Source organism: Cyclopterus lumpus, chromosome 17 (assembly GCF_009769545.1).
Source record: "Cyclopterus lumpus isolate fCycLum1 chromosome 17, fCycLum1.pri, whole genome shotgun sequence".
Classification (NCBI taxonomy): Eukaryota; Metazoa; Chordata; class Actinopteri; order Perciformes; family Cyclopteridae; genus Cyclopterus; species Cyclopterus lumpus.
Genome location: NC_046982.1, coordinates 18,755,839 through 18,773,775, shown reverse-complemented (window position 1 = coordinate 18,773,775; position 17,937 = coordinate 18,755,839). Strand labels below are relative to the sequence as shown.

The 17,937-nt window shown below is 40.7% G+C and overlaps 3 protein-coding genes across 5 annotated transcripts; 2 read left to right on the top strand and 1 right to left on the bottom strand.

Annotated features, from left to right (window-relative positions):
* Positions 1–2,282: 2,282 nt before the first annotated feature.
* LOC117746385 (tripartite motif-containing protein 16-like) lies at positions 2,283–3,670 on the bottom strand. The gene is made up of 2 exons (XM_034555474.1): positions 3,662–3,670; positions 2,283–3,551 (listed from the first exon to the last, which is right to left on the bottom strand). The coding sequence occupies exons 1-2, from the start codon at positions 3,668–3,670 to the stop codon at positions 2,322–2,324; spliced, it is 1,239 nt and encodes a 412-aa protein (XP_034411365.1). The 3' UTR covers positions 2,283–2,321.
* A 6,849-nt stretch (positions 3,671–10,519) lies between these two features.
* On the top strand, positions 10,520–11,622 carry LOC117746384 (E3 ubiquitin/ISG15 ligase TRIM25-like). Its single transcript, XM_034555473.1, is given in 2 exon segments — positions 10,520–11,454; positions 11,456–11,622. Coding segments are annotated over 2 exon segments (978 nt in total). The 3' UTR covers positions 11,499–11,622.
* Positions 11,623–15,672: 4,050 nt separating this feature from the next.
* LOC117746805 (E3 ubiquitin/ISG15 ligase TRIM25-like) lies at positions 15,673–17,355 on the top strand. 3 transcript variants are annotated; one of them, XM_034556116.1, is made up of 2 exons: positions 15,682–16,633; positions 16,766–17,355. In XM_034556116.1, exons 1-2 carry the CDS (start codon positions 15,682–15,684, stop codon positions 17,353–17,355), a joined length of 1,542 nt encoding a protein of 513 aa, XP_034412007.1. The 3 variants fall into 3 exon arrangements, with proteins under 3 accessions (XP_034412008.1, XP_034412007.1, XP_034412006.1); XM_034556115.1 differs by having other exon boundaries at positions 15,682–16,749; positions 16,798–17,355; XM_034556117.1 differs by having other exon boundaries at positions 15,673–17,355.
* The last annotated feature ends 582 nt before the right edge of the window (positions 17,356–17,937 follow it).

Genomic DNA, 17,937 nt, shown 5'->3' with positions numbered 1-17,937 from the left:
TATCTCGCCTATTAGACGACCAGGAAGGACGCAGGATTCAGAGATTTAGACGCATTGTAAAATGAGCACAATACAAACTGATGTCAGATATTGAGGTTTTCACTCAACAATGCAAGCGATCAAATATGTTTTCTTAATGCCATTTTTCTTACTTGATACTTGGATGAATTATGCCAAAATTGTGGCTTTTTATCCGTCTGTTCAACATTCGGTTGAGCTTCCGGGAGCCCTGTGGTGTCTGGGTTGTGGGGTTGTGGGGTTTTGTGGTTGTGTTCTCAACCCTAATTAATTTGGATCGTTTTATCTTTAAAAGTTTTTATATTTAATTTGTTTTGGTGGCTTAGGAGGCTGCAAGTGACGATGTCTTCAATGGCTTTAATGTGACTTTTGCTGTTGGTTGTATTTCTATTCCTTTTGAATGTAACATGGATGTGAAGTATAAAGAGTATTTATATACACAGAGAGCAGCGTGGGTTATTTACCTGATGTCAAATAGAACGTAGAGCATTTTTATATTTGCTTTAAAGCTGCGCTGCTGGGCAGAAAAAACGATTAAATTCAATTTAGTTTATTTTGTGTAGCACAAAATCAGAAATGACACATTTTGGGTGGGTTCCAAGTCAAAAGTGGCCGGGTTTCAAGTCAAAAGTGGGTGGGTTTCAAGTCAAAAGTGGGTGGGTTTCTTCAGTGGGTGGACTTCAGCTTTATCCAGCGGCAAAAAAAAAAAGCCTGTTTTTAGGGAGAAGCAGAAAGAAAAAAAGAAAAGTGGGTGGGTGGGTTTCTAAGTCAAAAGTGAGAGGGTTTCTAGGTAAAAGGTGGGTGGGTTCCAAGTTAAAAACTGGGTGGTTCCAAATCAAAGGTGAGAGGGTTTCTAATTCAAAAGTGGGCGGGTTCCAAGTCAAAAGTGGGAGGGTTTTGACTTAGAACCCGCCCACTTTGGACGGTGGGGAACCAGTGACATCATCTGTTCTGAGGTGTGGGGGAGAAGCTAATTTTCTTTTTTTGTAGCAGAATCAAGTAATCAAAGATCTGTTTATATATGCGTATGTAAATATGTATATATATACGTATATATGTATATACATACGTATATATGTATATACATACGTATATATGTATACGTATCTATGTATATACATATGTATATATGTATACGTATCTATGTATATACATGTATATATATACACATATGTATATACATACGTATATACGTGTATGTACGTGTCTGTACATATGTACACATACTGTACATACTTTGTAGTTTAACTTTATTGAAGAAATTGTACTTTCTCGATTCTTGTTGTTCTGAGTTTGTACTCATGTTGACTGCACTTATTGTAAGTCGCTTTGGAAAAAAGTGTCAGCTAAATGACATGTAATGTAATATAGGTATATGTATATAGATACACGTATATATATATATGTGTACGTATAGACATATATATATTTATATATATACGTATACATATATATACTCCTTCTGCTCCTCTAGCTTCTGTAAACCTGTATATATACACACACACATACGTACATGTATTTTACATTTTTCAAAATAAAACATCTTTCAGACATCGATAATCAATAGAAACTTTGTGCAGCCCGGTACCGGGCCGTGGGTTGGTGGTTTAGTGGACCAAGAAACAAAATGGTTTTAAAAAGCAACAAGTGATATCAAACTTTTAGTGAGGAAAGTTTAAAGGACAGAGACTGACAAATGCTCCTCACAAACTCTGTACTTTGTGGTCTTTCAGGGCGAAAACTGGCTCAGTTATTCTCTCATATTAGTTTCATATTTTATACATCAGCTTGAATGAAGACAAGAGGAAAATACTTTGTTCATGTTTGTTTATTAATCATTTAAACATTGAGTTTGTTCTCACATCCCATCAGTAAAGTCTGTTAAGAGACTCTTGATCAACGAGTTTATGGACAGATTCACTTCATCCACACAATCAATGAGTTCAACCAGAAACTCAACCAAGGTAAAGATGATTTTATCTCTTCTGAAACATGCAATATAAAAAAAATCAATAGAAATGTTCATGAGACATTTAGAGCTCAGAAAACTTTACATGTTCATGCAGAGAAATGTCATCATGAGCACTGAGAGCCTCCATGACTTAACAGACACAGGAAGGAGCGCCACCTACAGGAAGTCAAACATTTACAGAACAACTCATGAGAAGATGTCAAAGTAGCACCCAGAAGGTTTGACTGACAGCTGATCTCAGTGCAGTGAAGAAAAGCCTCAACAATCAGCTCTGAGACACAAACATGGAGAATAAATGAGTTCAAGAGTTTAACCCTCAAATGACTTCTGTCTATTTTAGTTTACACAACTCAGCAGAGTATCCCAAGGAATAAAGAAGCTGAAGTCCAGCATAGAGAGGCTGAGTGAATGTGGTCTGGACTCTGTGGAGGAGAGTCATGGTTTCAGAGACGCTGTAGAAGGACAGAATACCTGATCTGTGATCCAGGTACACTCCTATTCTGGAGGACTGAGGAGGAGACAAGTAAATGTGGGATTTGTAGTTCAAAAACTCCAAACTATAATCTCGGCGACAAAACAACACCCACGATTTGTCATTTCCTCCGAACTCACATTCGCGACTGTCCCCTTTTCTGCTGATATCCTTGTATGCAACTGCTATATAACCTTCCTTTCCATACCACTCCACCTCCCAGTAACAACGTCCAGTCAGACTCTCTCTACTCAGGACCTGTAAGCATTCAGTGAATCTTTCTGGATGACTAGAATAAGACTGTTGTTCACTCATTAATGTAGCTCTTCTGTTCCGATTAGATAATAACAGCTGTCTGTGTGCTGTGTTTGGATCCAGTGTGAGTTTCCGTGAATACTTTAAGAATCCAGCTCTGGTCTTGGGCTCTGATAGTGACGGTAAAACATCCACTTCAGTCACCGTCAGTGAGACGTTTGTCCATTTCTCTCTCAGGACGTCCAGTAGTTTATCTCTGATTTCTGAAACAGCCGCTGTAACGTCCTCAAAGTAGCTCAGAGGACGGATGTTGATGCTGGATGAGTCTGTAGACTCACTGAGTGGTGACAGTGAGGGGTAGTTGTGGAGAAACTGGTTGAGATCCTCTGTGTGTGAGAGCTTCTGCAGCTCAGCGTCGTTCCTCTTCAGCTCAGTGATCTCCTGCTCCAGCTTCTCCTGAAGCTCTTTGACTCGACTCACTTCAGTTCTCTGCTGGGATCTGACCTGCTGCGTCACATCAGAGCTTCTTTTCTCAAAGAGACGGATCAGCTCAGTGAAGATCTTCTCACTGATCTCCACTGTTTTATCAGCAGAGAGATTGATGGCCTCCACCTCCTGATGGAGCAGCTTCACATCTTTCTCTCTGTCCTGGATTCTCTGCTGGATGTTTAGTCGACTCCCCTCCAGCTCTCTCTGCCTCTCGGTCCTTTCTGCTGCAGCTGAGACTGTGTCGTGGCCTTTGTGTTCATCCATTAAGCAGAGATAACAGATACACTGCTGATCAGTACGGCAGAAAATCTTCATCACCTCATCGTGAAGAGAGCAGATGTTCTCCTGGAAAGACTGTGTTGAACTCCATTCTTTTTTCCATTTTCAACCGCTTAGTCCGGGGTCAGGTCGCGGTGGTAGCAGACCCAGCAGGCTGACCCAGGCTTCCCTCTCACCCGCAACATTCGCCAGCTCATTCTGGTGGATCCCGAGGCGTTCCCAGGCCAGCTGGGAGATATAATCCCTCCAGCGTGTCCTGGGTCTTCCCCGGGGGCTCCACTTCAGGACCAATTGGGTTCACGTTTAGACCACAGAACAGAATAGGTGGGTTCCCATAGACCGCAGCACAGCTCTAGACCGGGTTCGCTCAGACCTGGAAATGAGAAATAATGTATATCTTGACGGGTCAATTCAGACAGGGAAATCAGAAATTGGGCAACTCAGAAACTTCTTTTCTTTTTCGGGAAATGGAAAATGGTCACATTAGACCGGAAGATTGAGCAACGGTGTGTTAGATTATCAAATATAGAAAATGGTTACGTTAGACCAGAAGATAGAAGTAGTTAAATGAAGAGCAGCGCCATACACAGTGAATAGAGAATATCCATTGACCAATAGAAATGCTTTAGCAATAGTCTCAGGAACCTTTGCATGAATGAGATAATACCATACCATGCTTTGAGACAAGTAAAGTGACCTGCCAATAATGCAAGAACAAAATTAAAAGACAGCACCACCAGTTATATGCATGACTTATCAGATGTATTACGGCTTTAATGACCTTCGATGTACGAGTATGGTGTTAGGTAGGTATTTTATTCAGAAAGTGTAAAACAAGCAGGACACATTTTTACAGAAGAAACATTACAAACAAAAATACACTTTCATGGATGCCACCAAAGATCAAGATCTGTTTCCAATGAAGGAGGTGGCATCCATAGTTTAAATGAAGATTTACAATTAAATTGTAAAACAAAAACACAAAACACAAGAAAAGAAAGGTAAAAAAAGGAAAAGAAAAAATATATATATAACTAATAATAGACTCCTGAACTCCCCCCATAGTTTTAGTAATGGGTCAGGAATAATCTTGTTTACAAACTTGAACATAAAAGTTGTAACATGAGAATTATATAGATCGTTAAGTTTGAACATGTATTTTTGAACAGAGGTGAAGAATGCGCATTATACTCGGCACCAGAAATGATCCTGATTGCTTTCTTTTGTAGAATTTCCAGCGGTTTAATGTACTTTCCAGCGGTTTAATGTACTGTGGAGGTCGGCGCGGATTTAGAAAGCAGAGGATGACCAACTTCCCATTTCCTTCAGGGTTGTAGCTGAGATACCTTGGTTGGCAGCCAAAGTAGCAGCCCCTATTCTGAAAGAAATTCCTGAATAATGCTGAGATGATGAATTGCTTCAAGTGAGGATTAACTTGAAATGATTGGGAAACCATGTTTTAGATAAAGGAACAAGAGAAATAATGGAGAAGTGGGGCAAGTCGTAGGTCTTAACCAGAGATACTTAAGCATGGATTGAAATGGTCATAAAGGAGTATCTGTACGAGCCACAATTACTAATCATGCACCTCCGCATTTGGAGGGTTCGAGACGTAAGTTATAATGACTTAGAAGGACTTAGAAGAAGAAGCAAATTCGCCACATCTGAGAAAAGCATAGAAAGCTAATAAAGACAAAGCTTCGAGCAAAGAATCAATGTAAGGTGAGAAAACGCCTGCTCTGAGTTCTGTCATCATCCGGAATCAGAATCTCCTTGGAATCATCCATCATCAGAATGTCATTCATATTAAAGAGAATAATAATAATATATCTCCTCATTGATTATTATCATGATAATTAAAGTTTAATAATAGCTTATAGGTCTGCCAAACAAATACATGGAAATGTAATTCAAGATTTCTTTCCACACTGCTCCTTAATAACTAAGGATGGGTCAAATGCAGTGAAGAATTTCCCCACGGGGATAAATAAAAGTGTACCTTTGTGTACGCTGAGAAAGCATTCGATCGAATCGAATGGAAATATATGTTTGCCGTTTTGGAACATTTTTCTCTGGGTAATAATTTTATAAGTTGGGTAAAAATCTCTACACCACTCCACAAGCAATGGTTATGGCTAACATTCTCACTTCACCTCGGTTCACTCTTGGGCGTGGCACTGGTCAAGGTTGTCAACTGGCAGTGAATCTCTGGCCGAGGCTCTTAGAATACACTCACATGTTAATGGTATATTTTTCTGCAACCCTAAACAATCAAGACTCTCTGGTGAAAAGATCAATACCACTTGGTGGCAGTAGAGACCCAGATAACAACATAATATCTCCATTTAATTTGTCTCACAGTGCCTTTAAATATCTGGGGATCCATATCTCTGACCAACTGGAAGATCTGGGGAAGATGAATCTGTCTCCTATCTTTAAACAGATTAAACTGGATTGATTTAGTTGGCTGGAAGGGACTCTTGTCTGAGTAGGATAGCTGTTTATTAAAATGAATACACCCCCAACATTTGATATCACTTGCAAACGATACCTAACAACATCCCAAGTATCTTTTTTAAACATCTTCAAAGGTCCATATCTAAATTTATTTGGAAATATAGGACGTCCTAATATGAGATTAGAGAAACTCCAACTGCTAGTGGTAAATGGGGGTCTAGCAGTACGCAACTTTTAAAACTATTATTGGTCTATACAATTGAAAAGATAATCAGAATGGGTGGCACAAGACCCTAAATCAATATGGTTAGACTTTGAATCGCAAGGATGTAACTCGTTCTCATTATCAAGTGCACCATTCTTAAATAATGTTAAACAAACACCACGAGGGACAACTTTATTGTGAGTCACATTCTAAGCACATGGATAAGTGAAAAGAAGGTGTTTTCTATCAACAGAAGATACTCTTTTTATGCACCGATTGTTAATAACCACAATTGTATTCCTTCCTGTTCACCCTGGTTTTCAAGAGTGGAACACACATGGAATCCAAAGTGGTACATGATCTCTAGGAAACTGGTACCATGAAAACAATCTGTTAAATAGCAAAAGAATATGTAGTTATTACTAATCCTTGGAAACTCAGTTCAAAATGATACATACATTACAATCTGCCCCATACTGCAGTAGCAAATATGACAACGACTGCTACAGCGTATGTTTAAGGTGTCAGCAGCCCGTTGGCACCAATGTGCATATCATTCTTCTTGAGGGGTAACATTTAGCGTGACACCTGTATAAACTGAAGAAACTAAATTGATGTAAGAATGAGGGTTGGCAACTTTGAGATCCAAGGCACCCCCAAAGAGTTAAGGACACAATATTCATATTTATTTGTTAAAGCAGGTTCAATATGGAGGATGATGATTTATGTCTGTGGTGTTTTTTTATCTGAGTCTGATTATTCGTAGTTAGTTGTTATGCTACCTTGTGTACAGTAATAGTCAAAAGTTTGAGTAAAAATGTGAATGAGAAGGTGTGACTGGTACTGTATTTATTTTATATATTTGTTGTCTTTGGGTAACAGTTGCCGTGCTATCTATATAAACTGAAAAGAAAGAAAGAAAAACTCTTGTTGACACTGTTTGTTGTCTCATGTGTGAGGAGGCCAACAAAACGTCTTTGTGGTGGTGGGCCGTGGTTAGGCTCAGCTGCAGAGGGGAATTGGGGGAGTGCGCTCAGGGAACGGTACCAGGTGGAGACCTAATTGGCCTCAGCTGGGTCTAATGATGTGCTTTCCCTATAAAATGGCAGTAGGACGGAAGGAGGAGGAGTTGGACGTTGCCGTGACGGAAGCCGAGTACGGACACAGGAGGGCGCTCAGGGGCAAGGCCGAAGAGCACGACTGTGTGACGGACAAATAAAGATCTGTAAACTGAGTTTGGGTCTCCTGTGTCTCTGTGTTAGGGGGGGGGGGAGGGTAACACAAACCTGTAACAGTCTTCCCACCCAAACTGGAGCAAATTAATACACTATAATTCAATTGTGCACAAACAAAAATGCTGGTTGTAAAAAGCAATAAGTGATATAAAAAATCTGCAAATATTTGAGTACTCTTTTCATCTTTGTTAGAACTAAGTTCTTACATTGTGAAAATAATTTCTTCATCTTCACCACAAGTGGAGAACAGTGAGCAGATCTTCACTGAGCTGATCCGTCTCTTTGAGAAAAGAAGCTCTGATGTGACGCAGCAGGTCAGATCCCAACAGAGAACTGAAGTGAGTCGAGTCAAAGAGCTTCAGGAGAAGCTGGAGCAGGAGATCACTGAGCTGAAGAGGAACAACGCTGAGCTGAAGAAGCTCTCAGACACAGAGGATGTCAACCAGTTTCTACACAACTACCCCTCACTGTCACCACTCAGTGAGTCTACAGACTCATCCAGCATCAACATCCGTCCTCTGAGCTACTTTGAGGATGTGACAGCGGCTGTTTCAGAAGTCAGAGATAAACTACTGAACGTCCTGAGTGATAAATGGACAAACGTCTCACTGATGGTGACTGAAGTGGATGTTTTACTGTCACAACCAGAGCCCACGACCAGAGATGGATTCTTAGAGTATTCACGGGAACTCACACTGGATCCAAGCACAGCAAACACATGGCTGTCATTATCTGATGGCAACAGAATAGCAACATTTATGAGTGAACAACAGTCTTATTCTATTCACCCAGAAAGATTCAGTGAATGTTGGCAGGTCCTGAGTAGAGAGAGTCTGACTGGACGTTGTTACTGGGAGGTGGAGTGGAGAGGAGGAGGAGTTGAAGTGGCCGTTGCATACAAGGATATTAGCAGAAAAGGGTACAGGAATGAATGTGGATTTGGATGTAATGACAAATCTTGGGATGTGAAAAAAACAGTTATATTTTCATGTACAACAGTGTTTCTAACTCCCGTCTCTGGTCCTGTGTCCTCCAGAATAGGAGTGTACCTGGATCAATTCAATTCAGTTTATTTTGTATAGCCATTTAAGAAACTTTACTATTGGGATGTGAGAACAAACTGAATGTTTACATGATGAACAAACAAACATGAACAAAGTATTTTCTTGTCTTTATTTCAAGGCTTTAGACAAAGCTGATGTATAAAAATGAGACTAATATGAGAGAATAACTGAGTTTTCCTCCTGAAACACCAGAAAGTACAGAGTTCATGTTTAGAAGAGCATTTATCAGTCTCTGCACTGTAAAGAATTGTTCTGTCAAATAACAGTAAAGTGCTGTAATTCTACAGTAGTCATACTGTAGAACAATGTCACAGTCTATTACAGTACAAATGAATGCAGTTTATTTCTGTGATTATTTGAATGTACAGTAACATACTGGTTATGTGGTTAGATGTCTTTACGTAGACAGGCACAATTGATAATACGATAACTCAATATATCAGTGTAAATTATCTAAAATATCAATCAACAACACAATTAGGATTATAACTTTATTTTTCTGTGGGCTACATCCGTTTGCATTAGTATGAAACTTACGCAAAAGCAGCAATAAACACTGTAGAAAGTAGATAAATCAAACACTTATTAAAGAGGGCAGTGTCAACATACTGCTACTGTAACAACAACAAGACTGTCAACAGGAGGGTCTAATGGTCATTTTACCATCTCAGTTGTATTTCATATTATTATCTAAGTGCTCTGGCATACAAGCTGTTATTGTCATTGCCTGCATTGGGTGACTCGTGGCTCATGCAGCTAGTTGAGGATTCTCCACAGTTTGGGGGGGATGGTCTCTTGTAGTTGATGAGGTCCTGCAGGCCTCTCAACACTAACACAGGGACGTTGGCTGAAAGCCCGTTTTCCAACCTTTCAGTGGAGTTCCTCTTTGAGACCCTGATCCCCTTTTGTCAGTGTGATTCTGGGCTGGTTGTACAGGATCCTGTCCCCACTTCTGTAGGCCTCCTTGGCCTGAAGAAGCTTCCCGAGTTTTGTAGCAAACCAACTTTTGTTGGATTGCATAAGTCTCCGTTTTCAGATTTTATGTCAAAAACAAGTCAATACGGATAAAAAAATTCAGCAATAAGCTTCAAAATCTCGAAGATTAGAATTTGTATACGTTTTTACCTCCAACAAATTTTTGAATCCCCGACAACAACATTGATAGAATGTCTATAGATATCTGTAGATATCTTTGCAGCCCTGTTTTATCCATTGTATGAAATCATTTGGCAGTAATGTTTATATTATATTAGGCATCAGTTTTCACAATGCTGTCTGTGCAATGGAAGCAGTTTGTAAGAAAACTAGGTTTAATGGCGCTCCTAGCAAATGCGGTTATGTATTACAATGCGTTTACAAGTTGTAGGGTAAAGACATATAAATAACTCTGTATGGATTATGTGATATCAAATGAATGACACTGTATGTCATATGCAAATATATGAATTAGAATTATGGGATCTTTTAAGTGATTGTGGAAGGAATCCAGAAAACATCAAGCCCCCACCGAATAAGTTAATGTAAGCAAAGAACACAGCTGTGGAGAATGGAGCAGCTGAGAGGAAGCACTAAGGAATGAGGACGAGGGTTGGGTTCACCAACACCTAACATGGAGAAGGTGATAAGGAACATCAAACGAGGTCAAAGCACTTCTAACATTTAGTATTATCTTCTACACAAAGGCATCCTAAGACATTCTCTAAAGGAAGGACTCTGTCCTTGGTAGAATTTGAAAGTTAGCCGACATCAGAACAGTTCTGGTTTTGAGCTGAAACTCATTGAAAGAACTCCACAAGTCAATAGATTATTTTTATTCTAATCTTCACTACATGTTATAAAAGATGGTGAAACTTTTACGAGACAATCCCTCCTGCCGGTATGCAGGAGCTTTTCGTCTTGTTCCCTCCCCATCACTGATACTCATGTTTGAATGTGGGTGTAACCAACCAATTTGATAGGGCGGGAGCTGAAGAGCCCCATTCATTGGAGGTACTCAAATGAAGAGGAAAAGGCACAGAGTTTGATGTAAGCTGGTCTAGAGCAACACTCTCAAAGTCTCTGTGACAAGTCGATATGGGTCCAAAGAGAATTAAACTGGAGCAGGAGACCTTTTCTTGTTCCATCTGTCTGGATCTACTGAAGGATGCGGTGACTATTCCCTGTGGACACAGCTACTGCATGAGCTGTATTAAAGCCCACTGGGATAAAGAGGATGAGAAGAAACTCCACAGCTGCCCTCAGTGTAGGCAGACCTTCACAGCGAGGCCTGTCCTGGTGAAAAACACCATGCTAGCAGATTTAGTGGAGGAGACTGAACTCCAAGCTGCTCCTGCTGATCACTGCTATGCTGGACCTGAAGATGTGGCCTGTGATGTCTGCACTGGGAAGAGACTGAAAGCCTTCAAGTCCTGTCTCTTCTGTCTGATCTCTTACTGTAAGAAACACCTTCAGCCTCATTTTATTTCTCCTGCCTTTAAGAAACACAAGCTGGTGGACCCCTCCAACAAGCTCCAGGAGAACATCTGCTCTCTTCACGATGAGGTGATGAAGATTTTCTGCCGTACTGATCAGCAGTGTATCTGTTATCTCTGCTTAATGGATGAACACAAAGGCCATGACACAGTCTCAGCTGCAGCAGAAAGGACCGAGAGGCAGAGAGAGCTGGAGGGGAGTCGACTAAACATCCAGCAGAGAATCCAGGACAGAGAGAAAGATGTGAAACTGCTCCATCAGGAGGTGGAGGCCATCAATCTCTCTGCTGATAAAACAGTGGGGAACAGTGAGAAGATCTTCACTGAGCTGATCCGTCTCTTTGAGAAAAGAAGCTCTGATGTGACGCAGCAGGTCAGATCCCAGCAGAGAACTGAAGTGAGTCGAGTCAAAGAGCTTCAGGAGAAGCTGGAGCAGGAGATCACTGAGCTGAAGAGGAACGACGCTGAGCTGAAGAAGCTCTCACACACAGAGGATCTCAACCAGTTTCTCCACAACTACTCTTCACTGTCACCACTCAGTGAGTCTACAGACTCATCCAGCATCAACATCCGTCCTCTGAGCTACTTTGAGGACGTGACAGCGGCTGTTTCAGAAGTCAGAGATAAACTACTGGACGTCCTGAGAGAGAAATGGACAAACGTCTCACTGACGGTGACTGAAGTGAATGTTTTACCGTCACTACCAGAGCCCACGACCAGAGATGGATTCTTAGAGTATTCACGGGAACTCACACTGGATCCAAACACAGCACACACAGAGCTGTTATTATCTGATGGGGACAGAAAAGCTACATTTATGAGTGAACAACAGTCTTATTCTAGTCACCCAGAAAGATTCAGTGAATGTCATCAAGTCCTGAGTAGAGAGAGTCTGACTGGACGTTGTTACTGGGAGGTGGAGTGGAGAAGAGGAGTTGAAGTTGCCGTTGCATACAAGGATATCAACAGAAAAGGGGAATGGGACGATTCAGGATTTGGATGGAATGACAGATCTTGGGCATTACGATGTGAAAGAAAATGTTGTAATTTTTGGTACAACAAAGTCCAAACTCCCGTCTCTGGTCCTCAGTCTTCCATTGTTGGAGTGTACCTGGATCACAGAGCAGGTATTCTGTCCTTCTACAGCGTCTCTAAAACCATGACTCTCGTCCACAGAGTCCAGACTACATTCACTCAGCCTCTCTATGCTGGATTGAATTTTTTAACATGTCTGGATCCACTGCTGAGTTGTGTAAATTAAAATAGAGAATTTATTTAAGGGTTGAAGTCTGTTTGAACTCTTGAACTCATTTAGTCTCCATGTTTGTCGCAGATTGTTGAGTTCTTCACTGCACTGAGATCAGCTGTCAGTCAAACATTCTCGGGTTAGGTCGAACTGATTGATTGTGAGGATGAAGTGAATCTGTCCTTGAAATCATTGATCAAGAGTCATTTAACAGACTTTAATAATGGGATGTGAGAAAAAACTGATTGGTTACATGAAGAATAAACAAACATGAACAAATAATTTTCTTATTGTCTTCATTTCATGGTTTAATACAAAGCTGATGTATAAAATATAAAACTAATAATTGGAATATAACTGAGTCAGTTTTCCTCCTGGATGTTGATTTCACAGTAAAGTTATGTTTATTCACAAGGTCCAACGTGCATCTATAGAATCTATTTACATTTAATGTAGCCGAACAATGTACTTCACGTCCTAATAAGCGACAATTATAATAGTTAATGGCACAAAAACAACTCTTTAGGTTCATTTCCTCAGAAGCTCTCAGTTATCTGGGTTTGTTTTCTAATCTCAACATGCTCAAACATTTTAACGCCGACGTTGCCAATGGTTATTTATTCATCCTGATTCAGATATTTGGTCCTAATTTTAAAAAATACATTTTTGTCTTGAATTTCTTAACCAAGGATGATTAAAGCATCTTTGTGAAAGATTGTGTTGTCGATGTCATCACTGTATCCTTCAGACGACTTGGTTTCCAACACACAGTTCACATTTAATGGAGAGTTTGTGATACACACTACTAATTTTCTGTCTTTTAGCCAGTGAGTTATAACGTTTTTACAACTAGACAAAATGTTGTTTAAATTTAAATCTGTTCTTCTCTGCCATCTTTCTCATGGTACTTGAGATTATCATTAGCATCAGTTTCTGGTCTGCGAGTAGAGTGGTACTACAGACACTGAATTAAAGATGCCAGTGATTCAATTAAGACGGCGCCGTGAACGAGAAGTGGTGCAATCCCGACCATGTTTGTGTAAAGGCACAATTCTGTAGCCCGAACATTGAACTGTTAGCCGTGGGGATGCGTCCGTATTATCAATCACCAACAAACAGCAGAATCAGCTGATCTGGTTCATTCATGTGCTTCTTGATTGGCGTCTGTTGTCTGCTGCCGAGCAGGTAGTCTACAGGCTTCTCTTGAACAGCCTGTTAACGTCCCTCTCCAGGAGGGAGAGAGTCCTCGTTGGTGTCAGGATGTCTCTTTGTCTTTCTCAAACACAGGAGGATTCATTCAGAGGGTTTTACATACAAGTCGTTAGTGGAGTGAGGAGCTTCATGTTGGCAGTTGATCAATCAGAGATCTTTTCAGACAGAAGCAGAGTCGTTTACTGAGAACTGCTGTTGGAGTTTCTCAGAGTACAGTCGTTCGGTTTCTCTCACCGTCTCATTAAAGCTGTACTTTGATTCTTTAAACCTGTCTTTGTCCTCACTCCTAAAGGATTATTCTGTGTTCAATCTCAGCTGTGTGAGATTGAACAAGGTTTCATTTATGTATTTGTACATTTAAAAAAAAAAATATTTATACATTATTGGGTTTATATACAATGTGTATTGTCTCCATTTTCAGATTGTGTCAAAAACAAGATTTAAAAAAGTATCAGAATCAACCTTCAAAAACACGAGTAGAATTTATATAAAAGGTGTTTTAAACTCCTATTCTTATTTTTTTTTAAATCCCACAAACTTGTTGAGAGAATTCAATTTAATTAAATGCAATGTTCAATTCAATTCAGTTTATTTTATTTAGCCCAATATTTGCCTGAGAGGGCTTTACAATCTGTACACATACGACATCCCTGTCCCAGGACCTCACATCGGATCAGGAAAAATTCCCAAAAAACTGAAAAAAACCTTCTACAGGGGAAACAGGGAAGAAACCTTCAGGAGAGCAACAGAGGAGGATCCCTCTCCCCGGATTGACAGATGCAATAGATGTCATGTGTACAGATGAACAGCATTACAGAGTTACATAAACACATTCAATGAATATGACAATGTATGAATACTTAGTAGTAGGCATGGACCACAATCCAGACCTCCACAATCCATGAAACAGAAGGAGGTAGAGGGGACGCATCAGCAGGGCCATGGCAGGAGTCCGGACCACCAGGCAGGAGGCATCAGACACAGCCAGGTCTAATGGACCCCATGAGACGTGAAGTCACAAAGACTACGGGGAGGAAGCAGAGTTAGTAAGGTGCAATGGAGAGATGTAAATTCATCCATAAGTAGAGAGAGAAGAGGAGATAGGAGCTCAGTGTATCCTAAAACCTATAAGCCTATAGCAGCATATCAAGGGGCTGGACCAGGGCAAACCTGATTCAGCCCTAACTATAAGCACTATTAAAGAGGAAAGTCTTAAGTCTATTAATAAATGAGGTGACTGTGTCTGCCTCCCGGACTGAAAGTGGAAGCTGGTTCCATAAAAGAGGAGCTTGATAACTGAAGGCTTTGGCTCCCATCCTACTTTTTAAAGACTCTAGGAACCACAAGTAGCCCCACATTTAATGAGCGCAGCTCTCTAGTGGGGCAATATGGACTACACGCTCCTTAAGATATGATGGTGCATCACCAATCAAGGCTTTGTAGGTGAGGAGAAGAACTTTAAATGTGATTCTTGATTTTACAGCGAGCCAGTGCAGAGCAGCTCATACAGGAGTCATGTGATCTCTTTTCTTAGTTTTTGTGAGTACACGAGCTGCAGCATTCTGGATCAACTGGAGGGACTCAAGAGACTTATTAGAGCAGCCTGATAATAAGGAGTTGCAGATTCAACTTTTTTATGAAATATTTTTGTCATTGACTTCTACAAAATATTAAGAATCACTTTTTATCCGTGACAATGCAGATTGTGAAATAAAAACACTGCTTGCATTGTGTTTGATCTTCTATAAAATGTACATATATATTCCAACGATCTTTTGATTTTATTTCACTATCAATTTTATTCCTGTTTTTTAAAAAAAAAAAATCTTTAAATGATTGCCTTTTTTTGACAAACAACATAACAACAAATGCAAAACTCAGAATTAAGATTGTAATTATATGGTTTATAAATTTATAAATAAACTATGTTACCACTTTCTGTACCTACTATAATTAGTTTCCTCTGTCTCTTTTATTCACTCATTCTCCTTTCGTAAGTTTTTTAACTGTTTTATAAATAGTTAGTTTTTTTTTACCCATAACAAACTTTGCTTGTGTACTTAATGATACTTTATTAAGAACGGACCGACCTCTCACCGGGCTCCCTCCCAATCTTGCGGTTGTCCAATCACATGAAAGCTGGATAACTCCTCCCTTTTCCTCTTCCTATAAAACACATGCAGCTCCACTCTGAGCACATGTTGCCTTGTTTGGAGCAGAAACCTCATTCAGTGAAGATTAGTGGATGAACGGGAACAAAAAAAAGAGATTTTTCATTCAAACTCTGTCTCTGCCACAAGGACAAAATGGCGCAGAAAGAAGTTCAACTGGACCAGGAGACCTTCTCTTGTTCCATCTGTCTGTATCTACTGAAGGATCCGGTGACTATTCCCTGTGGACACAGCTACTGTATGAGCTGTATTAAAGCCCACTGGGATAAAGAGGACGAGAAGAAACTCCACAGCTGCCCTCAGTGTAGGCAGACCTTCACACCGAGGCCTGTCCTGGTGAAAAACACCATGTTAGCAGATTTAGTGGAGGAGCTGAAGAAGACTGGACTCCAAGCTGCTCCTGCTGATCACTGCTATGCTGGACCTGAAGATGTGGCCTGTGATGTCTGCACTGGGAAGAGACTGAAAGCCTTCAAGTCCTGTCTGATATGTCTGATCTCTTACTGTGAGAAACACCTTCAGGCTCATTTTATTTCTCCTGCCTTTCAAAATCACAAGCTGGTGGACCCCTCCAACAAGCTCCAGGAGAACATCTGCTCGCGTCACGATGAGGTGATGAAGATTTTCTGCCGTACTGATCAGCAGTGTATCTGTTATCTCTGCTTAATGGATGAACACAAAGGCCACGACACAGTCTCAGCTGCAGCAGCAAAGACCGAGAGGCAGAGAGAGCTGGAGGGGAGTCGACTAAACATCCAGCAGAGAATCCAGGACAGAGAGAAAGATGTGAAGCTGCTCCATCAGGAGGTGGAGGCCATCAATCTCTCTGCTGATAAAACAGTGGAGGACAGTGAGAAGATCTTCACTGAGCTGATCCGTCTCTTTGAGAAAAGAAGCTCTGATGTGAAGCAGCAGGTCAGATCCCAGCAGAGAACTGAAGTGAGTCGAGTCAAAGAGCTTCAGGAGAAGCTGGAGCAGGAGATCACTGAGCTGAAGAGGAACGACGCTGAGCTGAAGAAGCTCTCACACACAGAGGATCTCAACCAGTTTCTCCACAACCACCCCTCACTGTCACCACTCAGTGAGTCTACAGACTCATTCAGCGTCATCATTCGTCCTCTGAGCTACTTTGAGGACGTGACAGCGGCTGTTTCAGAAGTCAGAGATAAACTACTGGACGTCCTTAGAGAGAAATGGACAAACGTCTCACTGACGGTGACTGAAGTGGATGTTTTACTGTCACAACCAGAGCCCACGACCAGAGATGGATTCTTAAAGCATTCATGTGAAATTACACTGGATCCAAACACAGCAAACAGACAGCTGTCAGTATCTGATGGGAACAGAAAAGCAACATCAATGAGTCAACTTCAGTCGTATTTTAGTCACCCAGAAAGATTCACTGGATGTAATCAGGTCCTGAGTAGAGAGAGTCTGACTGGACGTTGTTACTGGGAGGTGGAGTGGAGAGGAGAAGTTGATGTGGTCGTTGCATACAAGGATATCAACAGAAAAGGGGAATGGGACGATTCAGGATTTGGATGGAATGACAAATCTTGGGCATTAAGATGTCACAAAAATGGTTATATCTTTCGGAACAACAAAGTCCACACTCGCGTCTCTGGTCCTCAGTCCTCCAGAATAGGAGTGTACCTGGATCACAGAGCAGGTATTCTGTCCTTCTACAGCGTCTCTGAAACCATGACTCTCCTCCACAGAGTCCAGACCACATTCACTCGGCCTCTCTATGCTGGACTTTGGCTTCTTTATTCCTCTGGAGACACTGCTGAGTTGTGTAAACGACAATAGACAGAAGTCATTTAGTCTCCATGCTTGTGTCTGAGAGCTGAATGTTGAGGCGTTTCTACATGTTTGACTTCCTGTAGGTGGCGCTCCTTCCTGGTTCTGTTTAGTCATAGAGGCTCTCAGTGCTCATGATGACGTTTGTTTACCTGAACTGATATTTAAACTTCTCTGAGCTCGAAATGTCTGATGAATATTTGCGTTGATGCTTTTCTGTTGTTGTTTCTCTTCCAATGCATGTTTCTTAACAGAGAAAGCACCAGACCTTCATTTGTCAAAGATATGTTAGTTATCTTCACTTTGTAAACTCATTGATCAAGAGTCATTTAACAAACTTTACTGATGGGATGTGAAAACAAACTGAATGTTTAAATGATGAATAAACAAACATGAACAAAGTATTTTCTTCTTGTCTTCATTTCAGAGTTTCATACAAAGCTGATGTATAAAATATGAAACTATTAATATGAGAGAATAACTGAGCCAGTTTTCCTCCACCACAAAGTACAGAGTTTATGTTAAGAGCAGAAGAGCATTCATCAGTCAGTCTCTGTACTTAAACTTTCCTCACTAAAACATCTTTGCCGC

What these genes read in the sequence shown, in the direction of transcription:
- LOC117746805 (XM_034556117.1), top strand. Translation starts at nt 15,682, where the DNA reads ATGGCGCAGAAAGAAGTTCAACTGGACCAGGAGACCTTCTCTTGTTCC.